This window comes from Mastomys coucha, unplaced genomic scaffold (genome assembly GCF_008632895.1).
Source record: "Mastomys coucha isolate ucsf_1 unplaced genomic scaffold, UCSF_Mcou_1 pScaffold20, whole genome shotgun sequence".
Taxonomy (NCBI): domain Eukaryota; kingdom Metazoa; phylum Chordata; class Mammalia; order Rodentia; family Muridae; genus Mastomys; species Mastomys coucha.
Window position 1 is genome coordinate 50,033,971 of NW_022196903.1, and position 17,787 is coordinate 50,051,757.

The window sequence follows — 17,787 nt, forward strand, 5'->3', positions numbered from 1 at the left end:
AATGAGGTTTGCTGTCACTCTCTGGACTTGAGGGTGTGGGTGTGGCTTGAAGCTTCAACAGAGCAGTTGTTGTGGAGGTTTTTTTTTTTTTTTTTTAAAGGCTAAGGTAGAACTTAATCATTGTCAGTATAAGAAAAGCTTTGAAGAGTTGCTAGGTAGGCCTTTTTTTAATATCCCTGCCCTCCCCTCTGTGTGTGTGTGTGTGTGTGTGTGTGTGTGTTTAAGGATTTAACTGTAGTAGCAATGTAATCTTGTCATTCAGAATGCAGCCTCTGAAGCTATGTTTCCAAAGTTGAGATTGTGACTTTGCTTTCATAGCTGGTGACTTTAGGCAAGTGACTATTTAGTCTTCAGTATCTGAACATTTTCATCTGCTGTACAGAAAAGTTTTTTTTTTAAGATTTATTTATTATCATATGTAAGGAGAGGGCGTCAGATCTCATTACGGATGGTTGTGAGCCACCATGTGGTTGCTGGGATTTGAGCTCAGGATCTTGCCAGCCTCCTACAGAAAAGTTTTAAACATGACAATGAGTTCATGTAAAGTGTTGCACCTCCTGCCCCAGCACACAGTAGGCTCTTACTATCCTGTGGCCTGCTCACCAGTGGAAGGAGCACTGGTTCCCAAGCTACTTCTGGCCTGGAGCTTATGTGTTTTCTTAGACTCTTAGTCTGGTAGCCTTGTGAACCTGTGTATGAAAATTGATGTCTTCTAAATTTGAGAAGTGACAGAAAGACCTTTCAAAATTTCCTTCTTGACTCTGTCCCTCTAATGGGTGGGGGACCCTGAAACCTACTTCTTAGTTGGAGAGAGACTTAGCATGAGGAGCCTTGAGTCTTTCTTGGCTTTGATTTTCTGAGCTAAGAGTGACTTAAACTTCTTGCTTAACCTACAAACGGCAAATGAAAAGTTTATGAAGTTCTTTTAGTAGTTATAAAACATTTGGAAATCAAAGATGGACTCATTGACCTTAGCGAGAACCTACTAGCCACATGTGTGAAGCCAGGCACTCTCCAGCAGTGAGGAAATGGTGCCGCGTTTTTCTTGGGCTGCTGAGTAGGACTTGAGCGTTGCCCAGAAGGAGCAGTGAAGATGTGGTCCCTTGGGATGAAGTTCTCTGTTAGCCATTCACCTGTGTCACACTGAGCATTGGTGTGTGTGTGTGTGTGTGTGTGTGTGGTGTGTGTGTGGTGTGTGTGTGTGTGTGCTGTAAGCTTCCACCTGGGAACAGGGCTTCTAGTTTAGGTCTTGATGCAGTACAGGCTATTTCACTCACTGTGCTTACAGAATCCCTCCAGTTGAGGTTGGGTACTGAAGAAGAATAGTTAGCTAGTAGGAATCCTTGAGTCTAAGGCATCTCTATGATTCCTTTGGTTTAAAAGCAGATAACTATAAATTGAGATCTTAATTGCTCTATATTACTCAGATGGAAAGATGGTGACCTCAATGGTAGGAAACCTCACTGTCACAGAACTCTCATGAAGGCAGGCCATTGAATACCTGTGCCTTAAAAGACCAAAAGTGACCTGGGATAGTGCATTTTAAGTTCTTTCTACTCATTTATCTATGGTATGACTCGACAGTGCCTGGTGAGAAATTCCAGGAGGAAATAGATGATATGGGGAGCCCATACTTAGCACACTGGGGAGATTTTAAAGAGGACTCACTTAGTTGTTTCCAACACACAAAAGGAACTCTTCCAACAAAGGCTCATACGGGCTTCATTTCCTCTTCAGAAAGCACTTGGGATGGATGTTCTGACAGGAGGCAGAGTCCCTCAGAGAGTGGAGACTGGGCCAGTAGCTAGTACTGAGTGCTGGGCCCTTGGCATGCTAGGTTAATGGTATCAGCCAACAGACTCCTGAGTGTCATAATGGACATGTCTGAAGGCCTTTCTGGAACTGCATCTGAGTAAGTTAAACAAGCCAGAATGTCCACTTTTAGATCACAGGTATTGTGAGGCAGATGAGATGACGTTTGAGGGTGCCTGGAACGTTGATGTAGCTACAGACAGAGTAGAAAGTGAGTGTTAACAGAGGGGAGAGAGGCTGATAGCATGGCTCTCCACCATGTCAGACACTGCCTCCTTTTTACATCAAAATTCCTTATTGTTCTAGTGAAATTCATACAGGATGTCCCACAAAATTAGTTACTTAATCTACTTGAGGTGGGGTCTCTGTGCAGGTCATAGAATGTGAAGTGCTGCTGTGCACCACCATGCCCAGCTCAACCAAATAAACTTATGTGCGCTAATAGTACTATATGAAGAATTAGAAAAGGAGTTTGAGACATGAACAGTTAAGCACTGTGCATCTCAGTGTGTAAACCCTGGGTCTGTCTCCTGGGAGCTGTAATGAAGTAAGTAGAGGCTCAAGCCACTGCCTAGATTTACCCTGCTGCAGTTGCTGTATATGAGCACTGGGAAAGGCGTAGTGTGTGGTTGCTTAGATACCAGCAGCATTGCCATTCTCAATGCTTTGGTTATTCCAAAGATTAAACAACTTTTTCTCAGTCAGTGAATACTTCTTTATAAAAATTACTCACAACATAAGGTATAGTCTTTTTTTGGGGGGGTCTTTCAAGACAGGATTTCTCTGTGTAGCTCTGGCTGTCCTGGAATTCACTCTGATACCAGGCTGGCCTTGAACTCAGAAATCTGCCCGTCTCTGCCTCCCAAGCGTTGGGATTAAAGACGTACACCACCACCGCCCGGCTATAAGGTATAGTCTTTATGTCACATTTTACTGTGCTCACTCCTGGGAAATGTACTAGGAGGTTCTGAAGGACAGAAGCAGCTAGCATTCGGTTCTGGTGTGTGTTGGCTCTTCATTTGTTTGTCCCTTTTGATTGGAATATTCTAGAGAACATTGTTTCTATAAGAGACTGTCATGAATGAAGGGAGGAGTGGGGACTTGGAAAGCCAGAGGAGACTGCTCAGGATCCTTCCAGAGCCTAGGATCTCAGGAGGGAAGAAAATAAAGAAAGCATGGCTACCTTCCCAGCCCTTTGTATATGGGAGAAAAAGTGGCTTCTACCCTGTACAGCTTGGAGGCAGCCAGATTGGAGTATTTGGAAATACCGTAGGCTGTTGCTAAGCTCGGGGAAACACAGTGGTAGGAAGATGGACACTGAGCACAAGGTAGAGACCTTACCAAGCTAAGGATGGTTTGTGTTCAGAAAGTAAAGGTTAAAAATGAGAATAGCCTAAGTTCAGGTTATTTGGGATTAGTATCATGTTAGTGTTAGATGGTTTGAGATGGGACAAGCTGGCATCTAGTCAGAGGGGGAGAGGGTAGATAGGAAAGTGAAATCGGTCAGGTGTTGGAGCTAAAGAAGCATAGCTGGATGTTTCCTGAGAGACAGAGAAAACGATTCACTGTGAAACAGATTTGGCTTGAAGCATCTGGCCACAGCCAGGTTGAGGTACTTGCCAGTAGGGCAAAAACTGTCAGCCATTTTGCACAAAGACTATTACTGGGTGCTATTGAAATACTTGGTGTTCTGTAACAGCCCAGGAGGTCGGGGAGGTATGCAGGGGTTTACTATGGTCAGAAGTCCAGAGAGATTTTCAGTTTGTTTCAGGTTTCACAGGTTAGTTGATAGGAAGTGAACGCTGAGTCTTTAAATTCCAGCCTCTTTTACTGTGGCTTGCTTAGATATGTATGTGTTTATGTTTGGATTTTCTTGTGCTGATCTGTTAATTGGTGACATTTTATAGTCAACCATCTTCCCAAATTTTGCCTCTTAATTATTCATCCTAGTTGAATGTGTAGACTCTTTACCAACCCCAGGGTTTAAACTCTGGCTTTCTGAACTATTTCAGGCCCTTTCTTTAGTCTGTCTCTTAGGTCACTAATTCTCTCTTTAGCTGTGTCTGATAGGCTGGTAACCTGTCTGAACATTCACTGTCAGTGGTCCATATCTAGGTGAGCTTTCTTCTCTCCCTACAAACTCACCATGTGAAAGCACTTATTTGTGTTCCTCTGGTCTGTACATGCTGGGGACACAGGCCTTCAGTTATTCAGACTTCTTACAGACTTCTTACAGAATAAGCATGTGAAATTGTTATTTGTGTAAAAATAACTTTTTAAGTGCATGTTTAAAAATAGAGTACTAGTGTTTCCTGATTTCTGAAACCAATCCTGATTGTAGCTTGTTTGTTGGCCAGGGAGACTTTGTACGGAAGTTAAAAGAAGATAAAGCCCCACAAGTGGATGTGGACAGAGCAGTAGCTGAGCTCAAGGCCCGGAAGAGGGTTCTGGAAGCAAAGGTAAGTCTTAGGATGCTAAGACAGAAATGTCAGTAGGTGTAGGCTTATTCCTCTTTGTTTAATCTCTTCAGGTAGGAAAGATCTCGAAAGCTTTCTGAACAAGTGCCATTTGCTCATCATTTTTTATTGATTATGCCTTTTTTCCTCCTCTTCCTCTACCTAACCAACTTCTTGTCTTCTCTGAGAGCAGCTCAAGGCTGTGTGTAGCTCAGTGGTGGAGCATTTGCCTAACACATTAGGCCCTGGGTTTGACTCCTAGTACTTCAAGAACATAGTACTGCTTACAATGCCACGTTGTCTCTGAAGCTTCCTCACTACCTGAACCCATATTCTCACTGTCCACCAAATCCTAAACGTAATAAAATACATGAATTTCTTAGAAGACATTGTGCTCCTCTTTAAGAATTCACCTAGGATTAGATTTAATAGTTTTATTATAATCCATCTTATTTTTTAACTCCAGATCTTTTCAAATTGTAAACCTCCTAAACATTAAATTTAAATAGTCTAAGAGGTCAATTTGTTTTGTTTTAGATTGGGAGAGGGTTGTCTCTGTCTGTGTCTGTGCGTCTGTGCCAGAGGTCTGTGTCGGGTCCCTTCTTGCTGTCCCTTTTATTTTTTGAGACAAGCATCTCTCACTGACCCTGGAGTTGATCAGTTTGGCAAACACTAGCTAGCCAGTGAGCTCTTGGGCTCCTCTGACTCCAAGTCCTGAAAGCTGGGGCTACGGATCCGTGCCACCATGCTCGTACGGGTGCTGAGGTGCTGAACTCAGGCCTCTGTGGTAGTCAGCAAGCACTTACCTGCTGGGTCATCTTCTGAGCTTGGATCTGAGGTTTTAAAGTGATGTCTTACATAATATGTTATAAACTGAAATATTGTTTAAGTTACTTCACAGCATTTGCATTTAAGGAAGTATAGTAGGCCTATCTGTATTTTGTTTCTTGAGACCAAGACTTACTGTAGCCAGTTTAGCTTTAAAGTCCATCTAGCTCAGTAACTCAATTCTGGGATTTGTAGGCATGGGCTACCATGCTTAGTCTCTCCAGTTAAGACTCTCCAGTAATCATACTCTTTGCTACACAGGTAGAAGTGTCTGCATTATTCAGCTTCCCATTGCTGTGAGCGACACATCTCAGAGGAATCAAAGGCTTATTTGGCTAGGGTGTCAGGAGTTATGTCTATATTCAGCCTGTTTGCTGAGACCTGTGGTGCAAATGACATGGGGAGGACACTGTTGCCTCAAGACACACACATACACACACACACACACACACACACACACACACACACACACACACACACACAGGGCGGGGCAGGGCAGAAAGGGAGGGAGAAAGAGGACAACTCATTTTGTTTCCATCACTTCCAGCCACACTGTCAACTGGAAAGCAAATGTGCCTTCAACAAAGAGCTGTTAGGGACTTTATCCAAACTATAACAGTTTCTGTCGTTCAAAGTGTTTATGGGGACTGAGGCCTCCACTTCAGCTCCGCAACGTCTTATGTCTCTGGCATTTTATACTGGATTCTACCAAATTCAGATGTGTTAGAACTCCCTTACCTGTCCAATTATTCTCTTTTTGTTTACTTTTATAGGAGCTGGCATTGCAGCCCAAAGATGACATCGTAGATAGAGCAAAAATGGAGGATACATTGAAGAGGAGGTTTTTCTATGATCAAGCTTTTGCTATTTATGGAGGTAGGGGGTGAATGAAGCCACAATGATGTGTTCTTACCACGTGTCTTAGAGTTTCATTGATGTGAAGAGACACCATGACCAAGGCAACTCTTATAAAGAAAACATTTCACTGGGGCTGGCTTACAGTTTCAGAGGTTTAGTCCATTGTCATCATGGTGGAAAGCATGGCAGCATCCAGGCAGGCATGGTGCTGGAGGAGAAGCTGAGCTCTACATCTTGATAGGAAGGCAGCCAGGAGACTGTGTTCTGCAAGCAGCTAGGAGGAGGGTCTCTTCATGCTGAGCAGAGTCTGAGCATGGGAAACCTCAAGCCCACCCCTACACTTCCCCCAATAAGGCCACACCTCTTCCTATGTGTGTTACTTCCTATGAGCCAAGCATTCAAATGTGTGTCTTTAGGGGCTAAACCTATCCAAACCACACTATGCTTAATCAAGAGCTTGGCTTGCTAAGTGATGTTTATTCAATTGCATCAGATCCCATAAAGGAGAGAAGTCATGTAATTTGCATTTTTGTTGTTCGAGAGTTGATATTTGGATAATGCCCACTCTTAGTACTCCCCACTCTGTTAGTAACCTCCACCCCGTTTAAAAATTTATTTCTTTGTTTGTTTATTTATTTTTTCTGAGACAAAATTTCTCTGTGTAGCCATGGCTGTCCTATCCTGGAACTCTATAGACTAGGCTGGCCTCAAACTCAGAGGTCTGCTTGCTTCTGCCTCCTAAGTGCTAGGATTAAAGGTGTGTGCCACCACCATTAGCCTTTTTTTTTTTTAAAATATAATGTATTCCTATATAATACATCCCGACGACAGTTTTCCTTCACTCTACTCCTCCCAGTTCGTCCTCACTTTTCCTCCCATCCACACCCACCTCCTTTCTGTCTCTTCTTGGAGAACTAACGGACAGGTAAAGGTTAATAAAATAAAATGTAATAAGAGAGGGAAAAAAGCAGATTGGAATAGAATGAAGCAAACAGAAGGAAAAGAGCCCAAGAAGCAGACACTGAAACAGAGATGCACTCACACACACTCAGGGATCCCACAAGAGCACAAAGCTGGAAGCCATAATATGTGCACAGAGTACCCGTAGGATAGAAAGAAAGAAAAGAATTAAAAAAATAAAAGAAAGATTTCCAAAAGGAAAAAGGGAACACCCCGGCATGACAAGGAACCTTCAGAGAGACCTTTGAGCTCCTCTTCTGTTGGTATCTACTGCTGGGCATGCGCCCTGCCTTTGGGAGTAGTTTGTTTCCCCAGTGAGAACCCCTTGGAGAGCAAGTGGCTCTCAGTTGGAGATAGCCTCTGGGCCAGGGATGGGGACATGTGTCTGCTTCTTTCAGCTCCAGGACCCCATCAGCTCCAGACCCATACAGGCCCTGTGCCCGCTGCCTCAGTCTCTGAGTCCATATAGGTGGTGTTCCTGTTGTTTAGAGGGCCTGGTTTCCTTGGTGTCCTCCATCCCCTCTGGTCTTACACCTGCCACCTCTTCTGCAGAGTTCCCTGAGCCCTGAGGGGAAGGAAAAGTCTAAATGTATCAAGATCTCTCATTCCATTTGAAGATTCTTGGAGCCTTTTTTCTCTTAGTTGGTAGGGATTACAGGCTCAGACATTAGGCATTTGCTGTGGCTATGTATATATTGGTCATTCTTCCTAAGGCCTGTTAGTGTCCCAGGTATGTAGAACACCACTGTAGTTCTGATACCTGCCTGCCCTTCCTCACAGACCCTTCTCATACACGGGCCTTGGCTTATTCTTTGTGGACATTGGTCAGGGAAGGTATTCTTCAGGCAGGAAGATGACACATGTTTTTCTGAGTGCTTTAAGAGAGGCCTACTGGTTAAACAGATCCTTGAAGTAATCAGCCTGTAGTACTTTGTATCTTGCCTGGATTTGCTAAGCACATCTTTGAATGTTTTACCTCTTGAGGTTTAGATGACAACCCAAGTACCCAAAGTAAATCAGAGAATGCCGTGCTGGCCTGTAGGTCATTGCTCCCTGCCTGTGTGGCAGTTCTCCACATACCTTGCAGTCTGCCTTTTCAGTGAGTGGACAGAGCTTTTAGGTTTCCCTCGGTCAGCCAGCAGTAAGTAATGGTCTTTGGTGCAGAGGGCTTGCACTGTGGGCAGCATCTGTGTGTGAGAGTAACAGGAAAAGCCGTGTTTGCCTCTCTTCCTCACAGGTGTCAGTGGATTGTACGACTTTGGGCCGGTAGGATGTGCTTTGAAGAACAATATCATCCAGACCTGGAGGCAGCACTTTATCCAAGAGGAGCAGATCCTGGAAATTGACTGCACCATGCTCACCCCTGAACCAGTTTTAAAGTGAGCGTCTGCTTTGATGGGAGAGGGCCTGTAAAAGTCAATAGTTAACTCTTTGATTACAAAAACTATCTGTGCTCATTTAGAAAATTAGTGAAGAACAAACAAAAGTAATCTATACCTGCTGCTCACTGATGGCCACGTTGAGATTGCTGTTTGTCCGCTCATTCTTCTGTATGTCTCTGGATATCTGACCGTGACCAACAAGCACATTGCATTATTTCATGTAATGTAAGTGAGCACTTAGGGAGTCTGCAGCATTTTTGGAGCCGTTGGGACGGTTCTGCAGGTAAAAGTATTTGCTGGCAAAGCTGATAACCTTAGTTTAATTTGTTAGCACCACATGCTGTAGAGGGTGAACTGACTCCTACAGCTTGTCCTCTGACCTTGTCACATACACCCACATACGGACGTATAGTGGATGAATAATTTTAAAAAGCATTTTTTTAATGACAGCATAGTGTTCTGTTTTACGAATGTGATATAGTTTGGCTAGTGGACTATCCTAGGAATTTAAGTTTAAGTATCTCTAAATTTGTGTTTAGATATTTGTGGATATTCCCTTGGTTATTTATTTCCACGGTTTAAATTGCGAGTATAATAGGCATTCTTGCTAGGCAGTGGTGGCACACTCCTTTAATCCAAGCACTTGGGAGGCAGAGGCAGATGGATTTCTGAGTTCGAGGCTAACCTGGTCAACAGAGTGAGTTGCAGGACAGCCAGGGTTATACAGAGAAACTCTCTCTTGAAACAAAACAAAACAAAATAGGCATTCTCACCCAAACGAGAAGGTTAAGATAGAAGGTTATTGCAAGTAGGGTAGGGTTTCTGTAACCATGCAAGAGGAATTCTTACCACTTTGTATCTCGCTTTTATTACCATTTAATGCTGTCTGGAGAGGGGACAGTTTTTATTATTAGCCTCTTTAAGGTGCTCTTAATAATCACAGCCAATTAAGATGAGAGGTGTCCCTGTTGATGAGTGTGTACGGATAAATTCATTGAGCTATTTGTCCCACTTATAGTACCTAAATACTAATGTCAGTATAGGTGAGGATCTACTGAACTGTGGTTCTTAGCTCATCAAATTCCTGATGACTTTGGCCTTTGCTAAGCTTGAATTATCCTGAAATGTCATACAGCCTTAAGACAGTTTGTAAGTGTGTATAATCTAGCTAATCTCTTTTTCATGGGAGAGAAATACTTGAGAGGGTATAAGAGAGGAGTTTTCTCAGGGCAGGTGTCTCTGTCAGCCATATACTGTTACTCTAGATGGATTTTCCATCTTGATATGCATGGATCTAAACTCTGGGTAAATATACTTGTAGGCATAAATTTTTTTGCACTCACTTTTAATAAGGATTCAACCTCTTCCTCTAGCCCACCCCCCAGCAGAGGTAGTGGAAGAGAAAAGTTATTAGGATATGGGGGAAGTGGACCTGCTCAGCAATGGTTCTTTGGGGGCGAGCTTGATCTTCTTTGGCAGCAGTGCAGTCCTGTAGCAAGCACCAAATATGACTTGGCAGCCATAGACCAGTCCTCCGGCAGGCAGGCAGCAGGCTCCAACCAACAGCTTTGGTCCAGTCCTTTCAGCAGGCAGCTGTAGTTCAATCCTGAAGAAACTGCCAGTCTCACTAACCGGCCTGAGATGAGGCCACAGAAGCTGAAAGCTGCTGCAGGAATCTCAGAGCAGTTCTTGGGCGAGTTTCTCTCAATGTCGCAGTTATCACAAGTTAAGCTCAACAAAACAGTGTAAGGCAAACCAGTATAATGCTTGTTGTTAGCAGAGAATATCGAGGTGGAGCAAGACAAACCAAGGCTCAGTGCTCATCTCCCACAGTCTGTGGGTTCATATTTATCAAGTGTCCTCTCACCGGTGTCTACTTCAGGAAAAGTCTTTCACGTGTTTGCTCTAGCAAGACATCTTTCACCTGTGTGTCCCAGCAAAACACCGTGTTCATTTGTTGGTTTACTTGTTCACTTAGGACCTCTGGCCACGTAGACAAATTTGCTGACTTCATGGTGAAGGACGTGAAGAATGGAGAGTGCTTCCGCGCAGACCACCTGTTGAAAGGTATGCATCTGCATCTTTCTTGTGCTTGATCAACAAGGTTGAACTTATTTTTCACGTTTTCCATTTTTTTAAAAAATTGGCTTATAGTTTTAATATACTCAGATTAAACATACATTTCAAGTTTATGTTACAGAGTCACTTAAAAACTAGTTATATTCAGATAAGAATTTTTCTAATTGGCAAGTGATCAAAACATTATTATGGGCTGGGACTGTAGCTCAGTGGTAGCCTGCTTAGCATGTTAGAGTCCTAGGTCCCATCATCAGCACAAGGTTTTCTACTTAGGTGACATCAAGACCTCCCTGTGAAAGTGTCAGTAAACAAATGGAAGATAAGAACACTAGCTTTGGGTCCTGGAGAGATGGGTCAGTGGTTAAGACCACTGACTGCTCTTCCAGAGGTCCTGAGTTCAATTCCCAGCAACCACATGGTGGGTCATGACCATCTGTAATGGGATCCGATGCCCTCTTCTGGTGTGTCTGAAGAGAGCAATAGTGTACTCATATACATAAAATAAATAAATAAATCTTTTAAAAATATATATTTTTTAGAAAAAGAACACTGGCTTCATATTTGTCTTAATTATCAATGTGCCCTCCTTTTCCTTGCCGGAAACTGTCACTTACTGGCACTGTTCTAGCTCATTTACAGAAACTGATGTCAGATAAGAAGTGCTCTGCTGAGAAGAAATCAGAGATGGAAAGTGTCTTGGCCCAGGTGAGAAGTTGGGATCACATCAGCACAATTCGCATCTGTCAGGAGTTCCACCTAAGCAAAACGCGTTTACAGTTTTCCTTAGACCGTCAGTTATGAAGTCCCATGCGGCGGCATACCTTATATATTCTCCTGTGGCTGAAGACAGACAGTTGTGGTCCTAACTTCTTTTCTTCCTGTGTTTTTTCATCAAAGTCTCTGTCTAGCCCAAAGTAGTCTAGACCTGACAATGTAGCCCAAGCTGGCTTCCAACTTGAAGTGATCCTCCTGTCTCAGCCTCTCAGTTGTTGGGATTACAAGCATAGCTGTCATGCCTGGCTCTAGAACACATTCTTTTCCACTGCTCTATCTAAAACTGGGTAGAGAACTCTGTGACATTTGCTGGTTTGTTTTGGTTTTGTCAGGTTTGTTTATTCACCTTGTGAGGGAAAGAGTGGCCCCTGCTGTGGTGTGGTGTGGAGGCCAGAGGACGGCTTTAGGGAGTCAAGTTGGGTCTCTCCTTCCACTACATAGATCCCTGAGTTTGAACTCAGGCCGTCAGGCTTGGTGCCGAATACCCTTTCCCACTGAACCGTCCCACCTACCCCTTTTTTGTTTTTGTTTTGCTTTAAAATCTTTTTTAACTGGGATTCCTCGTCAGCCTTCACACTGTGCTTACTTTTAACATTTTTGCTTTTCTTTCATGGAAATTGCTAGACTCTTTGCTACCCTTAGCCTATTTTTCTTTTAAACATGCACATTCTTCTCTGTGATAGTTAGCTTTGCCTTCCAACATCAGATGTGAAATTAAAAACTTTGTTAATTGCTTGTTTACCTATATCTAACAGTGTCAGTCTCTGTGATGTATAATTTGTCCCTCGCCTGAAGCTTGTCATGTTAATGTTGTTAAGTTTAGAAAGTTGTTTTTATTATTTTTAAATTACAATTCTACTACAGTTGCATGTTCTTTCCAGTGCTGGAAGTGGAACTGTGGCCTTTGGCCTCGGTGCCACGTGTTCCTTTTATTTCCTTCCATTTCCAAAGGCTTCACATTTATTAAAGGGAAATTAGAGATGCCTCTAATTGCCCTTGATTTATATTTTATTTTATTTTTTGAGACAGGGTTTCATTAGCTCTGGCTGTCCTGGCTCCTTAGGTAGACCGGGCTGGCCTCAAGCCTGCCTCTGCCTCCCCCCTCCCCCCAGTGCTGAGATTAAAGCTGTGAACCACCATACCTGGCTTTCTTCCCCTGCTTTTTTATTTTCCATTCAGAGTTACTAAGGATATATGCCTTGGAGTGTGTCTTTGATCTTACCTGTTGCTTTTGTTTCCAAAGAAAGTAAATTTTGAGAACTGAGGGTGGCTGACTTGGGGACCTGTGATTGCAGTTTAAACACTAGGCTTTTGTATTCAGGACAGTGATTTTTGTTGCTGTTGTTATATATAAAGTCTCAGTGAAGAGTGAGGGTGGGAGCTGATGCAGTTCTCAGAAACGGCCTCTGTAGCCTCATGGCTCAAAGCCCAGCTGGTATGGAGCCACATCATGGCAAAATCACACTAGTTCATGCCAGTGACTCCAGTGCCGCTGTGGGACTTGTGAGCGCTCCTCTGAAGCACAGATCCACCCTTCAGTAGGAAGAGCTCCTTCCATGTTTGGATTCAACTGTTGAAACTTGCTTTCCTTGTTTCTCTGTCTGTGTCTATGTGATCTCAACCGTGACTATTTCCTTCCCTTGCTTCCCTTGACCCCCAATCTTTGTTGACCTTCTCTGCATATAGAAATCTGTAAAATCAGTTTTGAAACATTTTATTGCAAAAAAGTAAAAAATACAAAAATAGAAAATATACTTGAAAGTTAAAGAAAAATCGTTTAAAATTCCTTGAAATTAATTTTTTTTACTTTATAGAATATGAGTAAATGTAAGAGAAAAAACTTAGTCACTATTTATGTTGCCAACTGTTCCATCTCTGTCTGTGTCATCATTAGAGTTTGGACACTTGGTAAGTGCTCTTCTGAAGCTCTGTGGTTATCTCCATGGGGCAGTCACTGTGACCATGCCCCAGGCCCACGGATCATGAGCATTTCAAAATGATTTTGTCCTTTGCTCTTGCTTTTGACTAAAGAAAATGGAGAAGCTTCCCTTATCAGCCATAAAGAAAATTGAGACTTCATCTTTGATCCATGCTTCTATCTTGTTTTAACCAATTTGTTGGATCCTTACTATCCATCCAAAAGTGCACGAGCCATCATTTTCATAAAGCCCAGATGGACGCAGTGAGTTCCCACCTGTCTACGTGGTTTCGTGCTGTTCTTGGGTCTGATTTAGAAGTTAAAAACTGATACTTTTCCATTAGTGGTGGCTCTCACTGATGGGTGGACTGTCTGGTTTGAGCTGCAGGAGTGTCTGCTGAGTCTCTCAATGCACCTTAGCACTCTGGTAACTTCCTTGCTCGCTGGTATGACAAGATACTTGCAGGCTCATTGTGTTTGCTTCATGTCTCAGACCTGGAGTCAGCCATTTTTTCCAAGCATACCTTGTCCTTGTTAGTAGATTTTTACTAGTCATGTGTTGGGCTAGTGACCTGCACTTCGTGTGGCTGGAGCAGTGGTGGGATGCAGCTGCTGGTAGGACTTGATCTTGTGTCTTGCTCTGTAATGTTTGAACTCATTATCTTCTTTATGTGCCCTTTAGCTTGATAACTATGGACAACAAGAACTTGGGGATCTTTTTGTGAACTATAATGTAAAATCTCCCACCACTGGCAATGACCTGTCCCCTCCGGTACCTTTTAACTTAATGTTCCAGACCTTCATCGGGCCTGGAGGAAATATGCCTGGGTATGTATTGCTTTTCATTTATTTGTTTATCTAACACACTTAGTAAAATTGCCTGTGACAAAAGGTAAAACTCAGGGCCAAGGAGGAAGGCTGCACGTTCATAAGCTAAAGCAGGGTGGAGGTTTGTGTTTGCAAAAGGCCATGCTCATCAGACCTTCCTGTGAGCTTCATAGGATGGGAGGGGCAGAGAGGTTTTTTATGTCATTGTATATAAATTATATTTAGAAGTGATTGAATGTATCCATTGCAGTTTGCATTCTGTGCTGTGTTGTAACTAGTAAGTAGAGTTACTAGTCATGTGTGGCTTTTTAGCATTTAAAAAGAAGCCAGTGTTTCTGAGGATTGAATTTCAACATTTATTTCACTTCACTTACGTAGACATATCTAGTGGCGTATGATGCTGGAGAGCGTGAGTCGAGCCCACATTCTTAAAAGACAGCTTTTATGCAGGCAGCAGAGCGGAGTGTTTCATGGCTCTGCGTATGTGGGGCTGTCTCCAGTTCCCTTGACACTTCACAGCATAGCATCACATGTGGTTCCTCTTCTCTTTTTAATGCAGTGTGGGTCTATAGATGGCATGTAGGTAGGTCTTGATTTCCCCCCCTTAACCCGCCCCCCCCCCTTTAATATTTCAACCTGACATACAAAGTAGTAAGTCTCATGATGGAATTTTCAAACAGTGAAAGGTATTTTCTTAGGTTAATTTTCTCTACCATGTGGGTTCCAATGACTGAACTCAGGTTCATAGTTGTGGCAGCAAGCATCCTTCCTAAGGAGGACTACCTTCAGGCTGTGCTGGCTAGTTTTATACTAGCTTGACACAAGCTGGAGTTATCTGAAGAGAGGGAGCCTCAGTTGAGAAAAATGCCTCCATAAGATCAGCTGTAAGTCATTTTCTTAATTAGTGATTGATGGGTGGTGCTGTCCTGGGTTCTGTAAGAAAGTGGGAGGAACTAACCACTAGGCAGCACCCCTCCATGATGTCTGCATCAGCTCCTGCCTCCAGTTTCCTACTCCATTAAAGTTCCTGTCCTGACTTCAGTAATGTGCAGTGCTGGGGAAGTATAAGCTGAATAAACCCCTTCCCTCCCCGGGTTGCTTTGTTCATCATGTTTCATCACGGCTATAGAAACCCTAACTAGGACACAGGCCATTCATTTTAGGAAACAACCTGAAAAGAAGAAAACATACTTAAGTATGTTAGTTAAAAGTAAGAATAGCTCATTTGTCCATTGACTTTAGAGCGGTTATACTAATTGTAGTAAAGTAGATCATTTCAGCCTGACATTCAGTCACAGTTAACCTGAGAGCATTTACTTATCTATAATCATACAGGAAATGGCATGCTTTATACACACTGCTGAGAATATACTCTGTAGCTGCACTTACTTTTCATGAAACCTGGGAAGGGCCATAAAAATGACTAGTTAGTTTGTTAGAATGAAAGACAGTAAACTTCAGGGTTTCTTTTTCTTGGTTTTAAACTTGTTTTACTGTTTTGAAGTAAGCCTCTAGGAACACGTTTTAAGTGAATATTTTGCACAGGATCTTTTCTGTGAAATTAGAGAGGGCACTGGCTATAATGCTGTTGTGGCTTGAATGAGTACACCCCCGTAGTCTTATAGATTTGCATCCTTAGCCCCTACCTGATGAACTGTTTGGAAGGCTCCTTGTTGGTGTAGGTGTGTCCTTGTTGAGGAATGGATTTTGAGGATTTCGTGTAGATCGGGATGTAGAATTCACAGTTAATGCTCCAGCACCATGCCTTCCTTCCGTCACATCCCACCATGGTGGTCAGGGATAGACCTTCTGAAACTGCAAGCAGGCCACGTCACATGCTTTTCTATCAGTTGTCCTGGTCATAGTCACAGCACTAGAGCAGTAACTAAGGCAGCTGTATTTGCTTGACTATGTCTTTAAGATAGAGAAAGACAAAAACATTGGTGGACAGTACAATGCAGAGAACAAAGATGTGAGGAAGACCCGACGGCTGGCGACTGGACTCTGGCTGCTCCTGCAGAGGACCTGCCTTTGGTGCGCACCCACAATGGCAGTTCACAACTCAGTGATTCCAGTCCTAGGGAACTAGATGCCCTCTTCTCTCTCTGAAGGCACTGAGAATAATGTGGTGCACATACATGCAGGCAAAACATTCAAGCACATAAAATAAAGTAAATTAATCTTAAAAATATGAGGAAGGGTACTCTTAGTCATGATGGAGGAAAATATCTTAGGGAAAGTAAAAAAGAAGAAGGTGGAAGAGGCGGGGCCAAGTGGGTCTCAGGAGGAATGAGCAAGTGTAGGGTGAGGAGGGGTAGAGAAGAGCAGTGGAGGAAAGGAGATAAACAAGAAAGGAGGAGAGTGACGTGCGTATGAAGTGCCATAATGAAAACCATTATTTTGTATGCCAACTTTTCAAAAATGAATTTTAAAAAAGTATGCTTAGGCATTAGTTCTTATTTTCAAAAGGAACTAAATTTGGCGTCTGCCTTCATGTAGTGGTTGTTCAGAGGCCTTACTGGCTATCTTAGCTACTTTTCTGTTGCTGTCGTTAGAGACCATGAAAGGGGCAATGTTTTGTTAAGTAAGAAAACTTTAAATACAATATATTTTGATCATGTTTCTCTCCTCCCCTAACACCTCCCTCCCAGACCATCTCTACCACCTAACTTCATGTTCTTACTCTTTTAAAACAGCAACAGGCTCCAAAAACCAAAACAAAATCTAATAAAATAGCAAATAACAAAATAGCATCCCAATACACACACGCACCCTACTCCGGGGCATGAGACCTTCCCTGCAGTGTGGTTGATATACCCAGTGATACGTGCAAAAAACTAATTTTCTTTTTCTTAGTAGGTATCAAATTGTAAGTAACTTCTTGGTTAGGGGTAGGACTCTGCCCACTTTCCCTTCTCAGTGCTGGGACTCTGTATGGCCCGAACCTGTACAGACCTTGTGCATACTACCGTAGTTTCTGTGAGTTCATGTGTACATTAGCCCTGTGTAAGATACTGTCTCCTGGGAGTTATCCACCACCTCTGGCTCTTTTCTCTGAGCTGCGAAGGGGAGTGGTGTAATGAAACCATACCAATTAGGACTGAGTTTTCCAAAGTCTCTCACTCTGCACATTGTCCAGTTGTAGGTCTCCATGTTAATTATCATCCTCTGAAAGATGCTTATGTGGGTTGAATGCTCTGATGTTTAGGTATAGTAGTGTGTCATTAGGTGTAATTTAATGTTAGTATTAAGTTTCCCCTAGGCCTATTACCTGTGGAGTTTCGACTCTTGGGCACATTAGCAGTATTAGGCATCATTCCATTTCATGAAGTGGGCCTTAAATTGGAGTTTTTAAACAGGTGGTTGGTTATCCATAACATTTGCGCTGCTGTCCACTAGTATATCTTGTAGGCAGATACCTCCAGTACACGAATGCTAGTTAGTTAGTCAGATGAAGTTTCAGTTTCTCCATGTTTGATGACATAAGCAAGTTATGTCTTCAACATAGTGCCTTACTGTCAGGTTGTCTAGAGCAACAAATAACTTATAATATTTGGGGAGGCCCAATGGACACTTTGGCCAGTGACCAAATATAACCCATCCCAAACACTGGTAGTATAAGATGTCTCCTTGAGGTATTGTCTCTCCTGTTATATGTTGCCTTTTTTTATTTTTTTAAAGGAAGCTTCTACAGTAGTAGGTTTCCATATGTCTTTTCAAAGGGCCTTTAGTGTTAGTGCCCCTGAAATATCCTAGGATCTTTCACCAGGAAATGTCTACACTATCAACAAAATAGGATATACTTAGCACACAGAAGTCAACAGCCTTTTTATTTAAATAACAAACATGCTGAGAAATTACCAAGGAAGTAGTTATTACCTTTCACAGTAGC

General features: G+C 42.7%; 1 protein-coding gene across 1 annotated transcript in view; it reads left to right on the forward strand.

The window, feature by feature from the left end:
- Positions 1–17,787, forward strand: part of Gars1 (glycyl-tRNA synthetase 1) — a 42,528-nt gene that overhangs the window by 4,198 nt on the left and 20,543 nt on the right. Inside the window, exons 2-7 of the mRNA XM_031381982.1 lie at positions 4,170–4,271; positions 5,870–5,972; positions 8,152–8,293; positions 10,275–10,363; positions 11,004–11,080; positions 13,750–13,895. Of these exons, the coding sequence (XP_031237842.1) occupies positions 4,170–4,271; positions 5,870–5,972; positions 8,152–8,293; positions 10,275–10,363; positions 11,004–11,080; positions 13,750–13,895 (659 nt within the window). The remainder of the gene's footprint in view (positions 1–4,169; positions 4,272–5,869; positions 5,973–8,151; positions 8,294–10,274; positions 10,364–11,003; positions 11,081–13,749; positions 13,896–17,787) is intronic.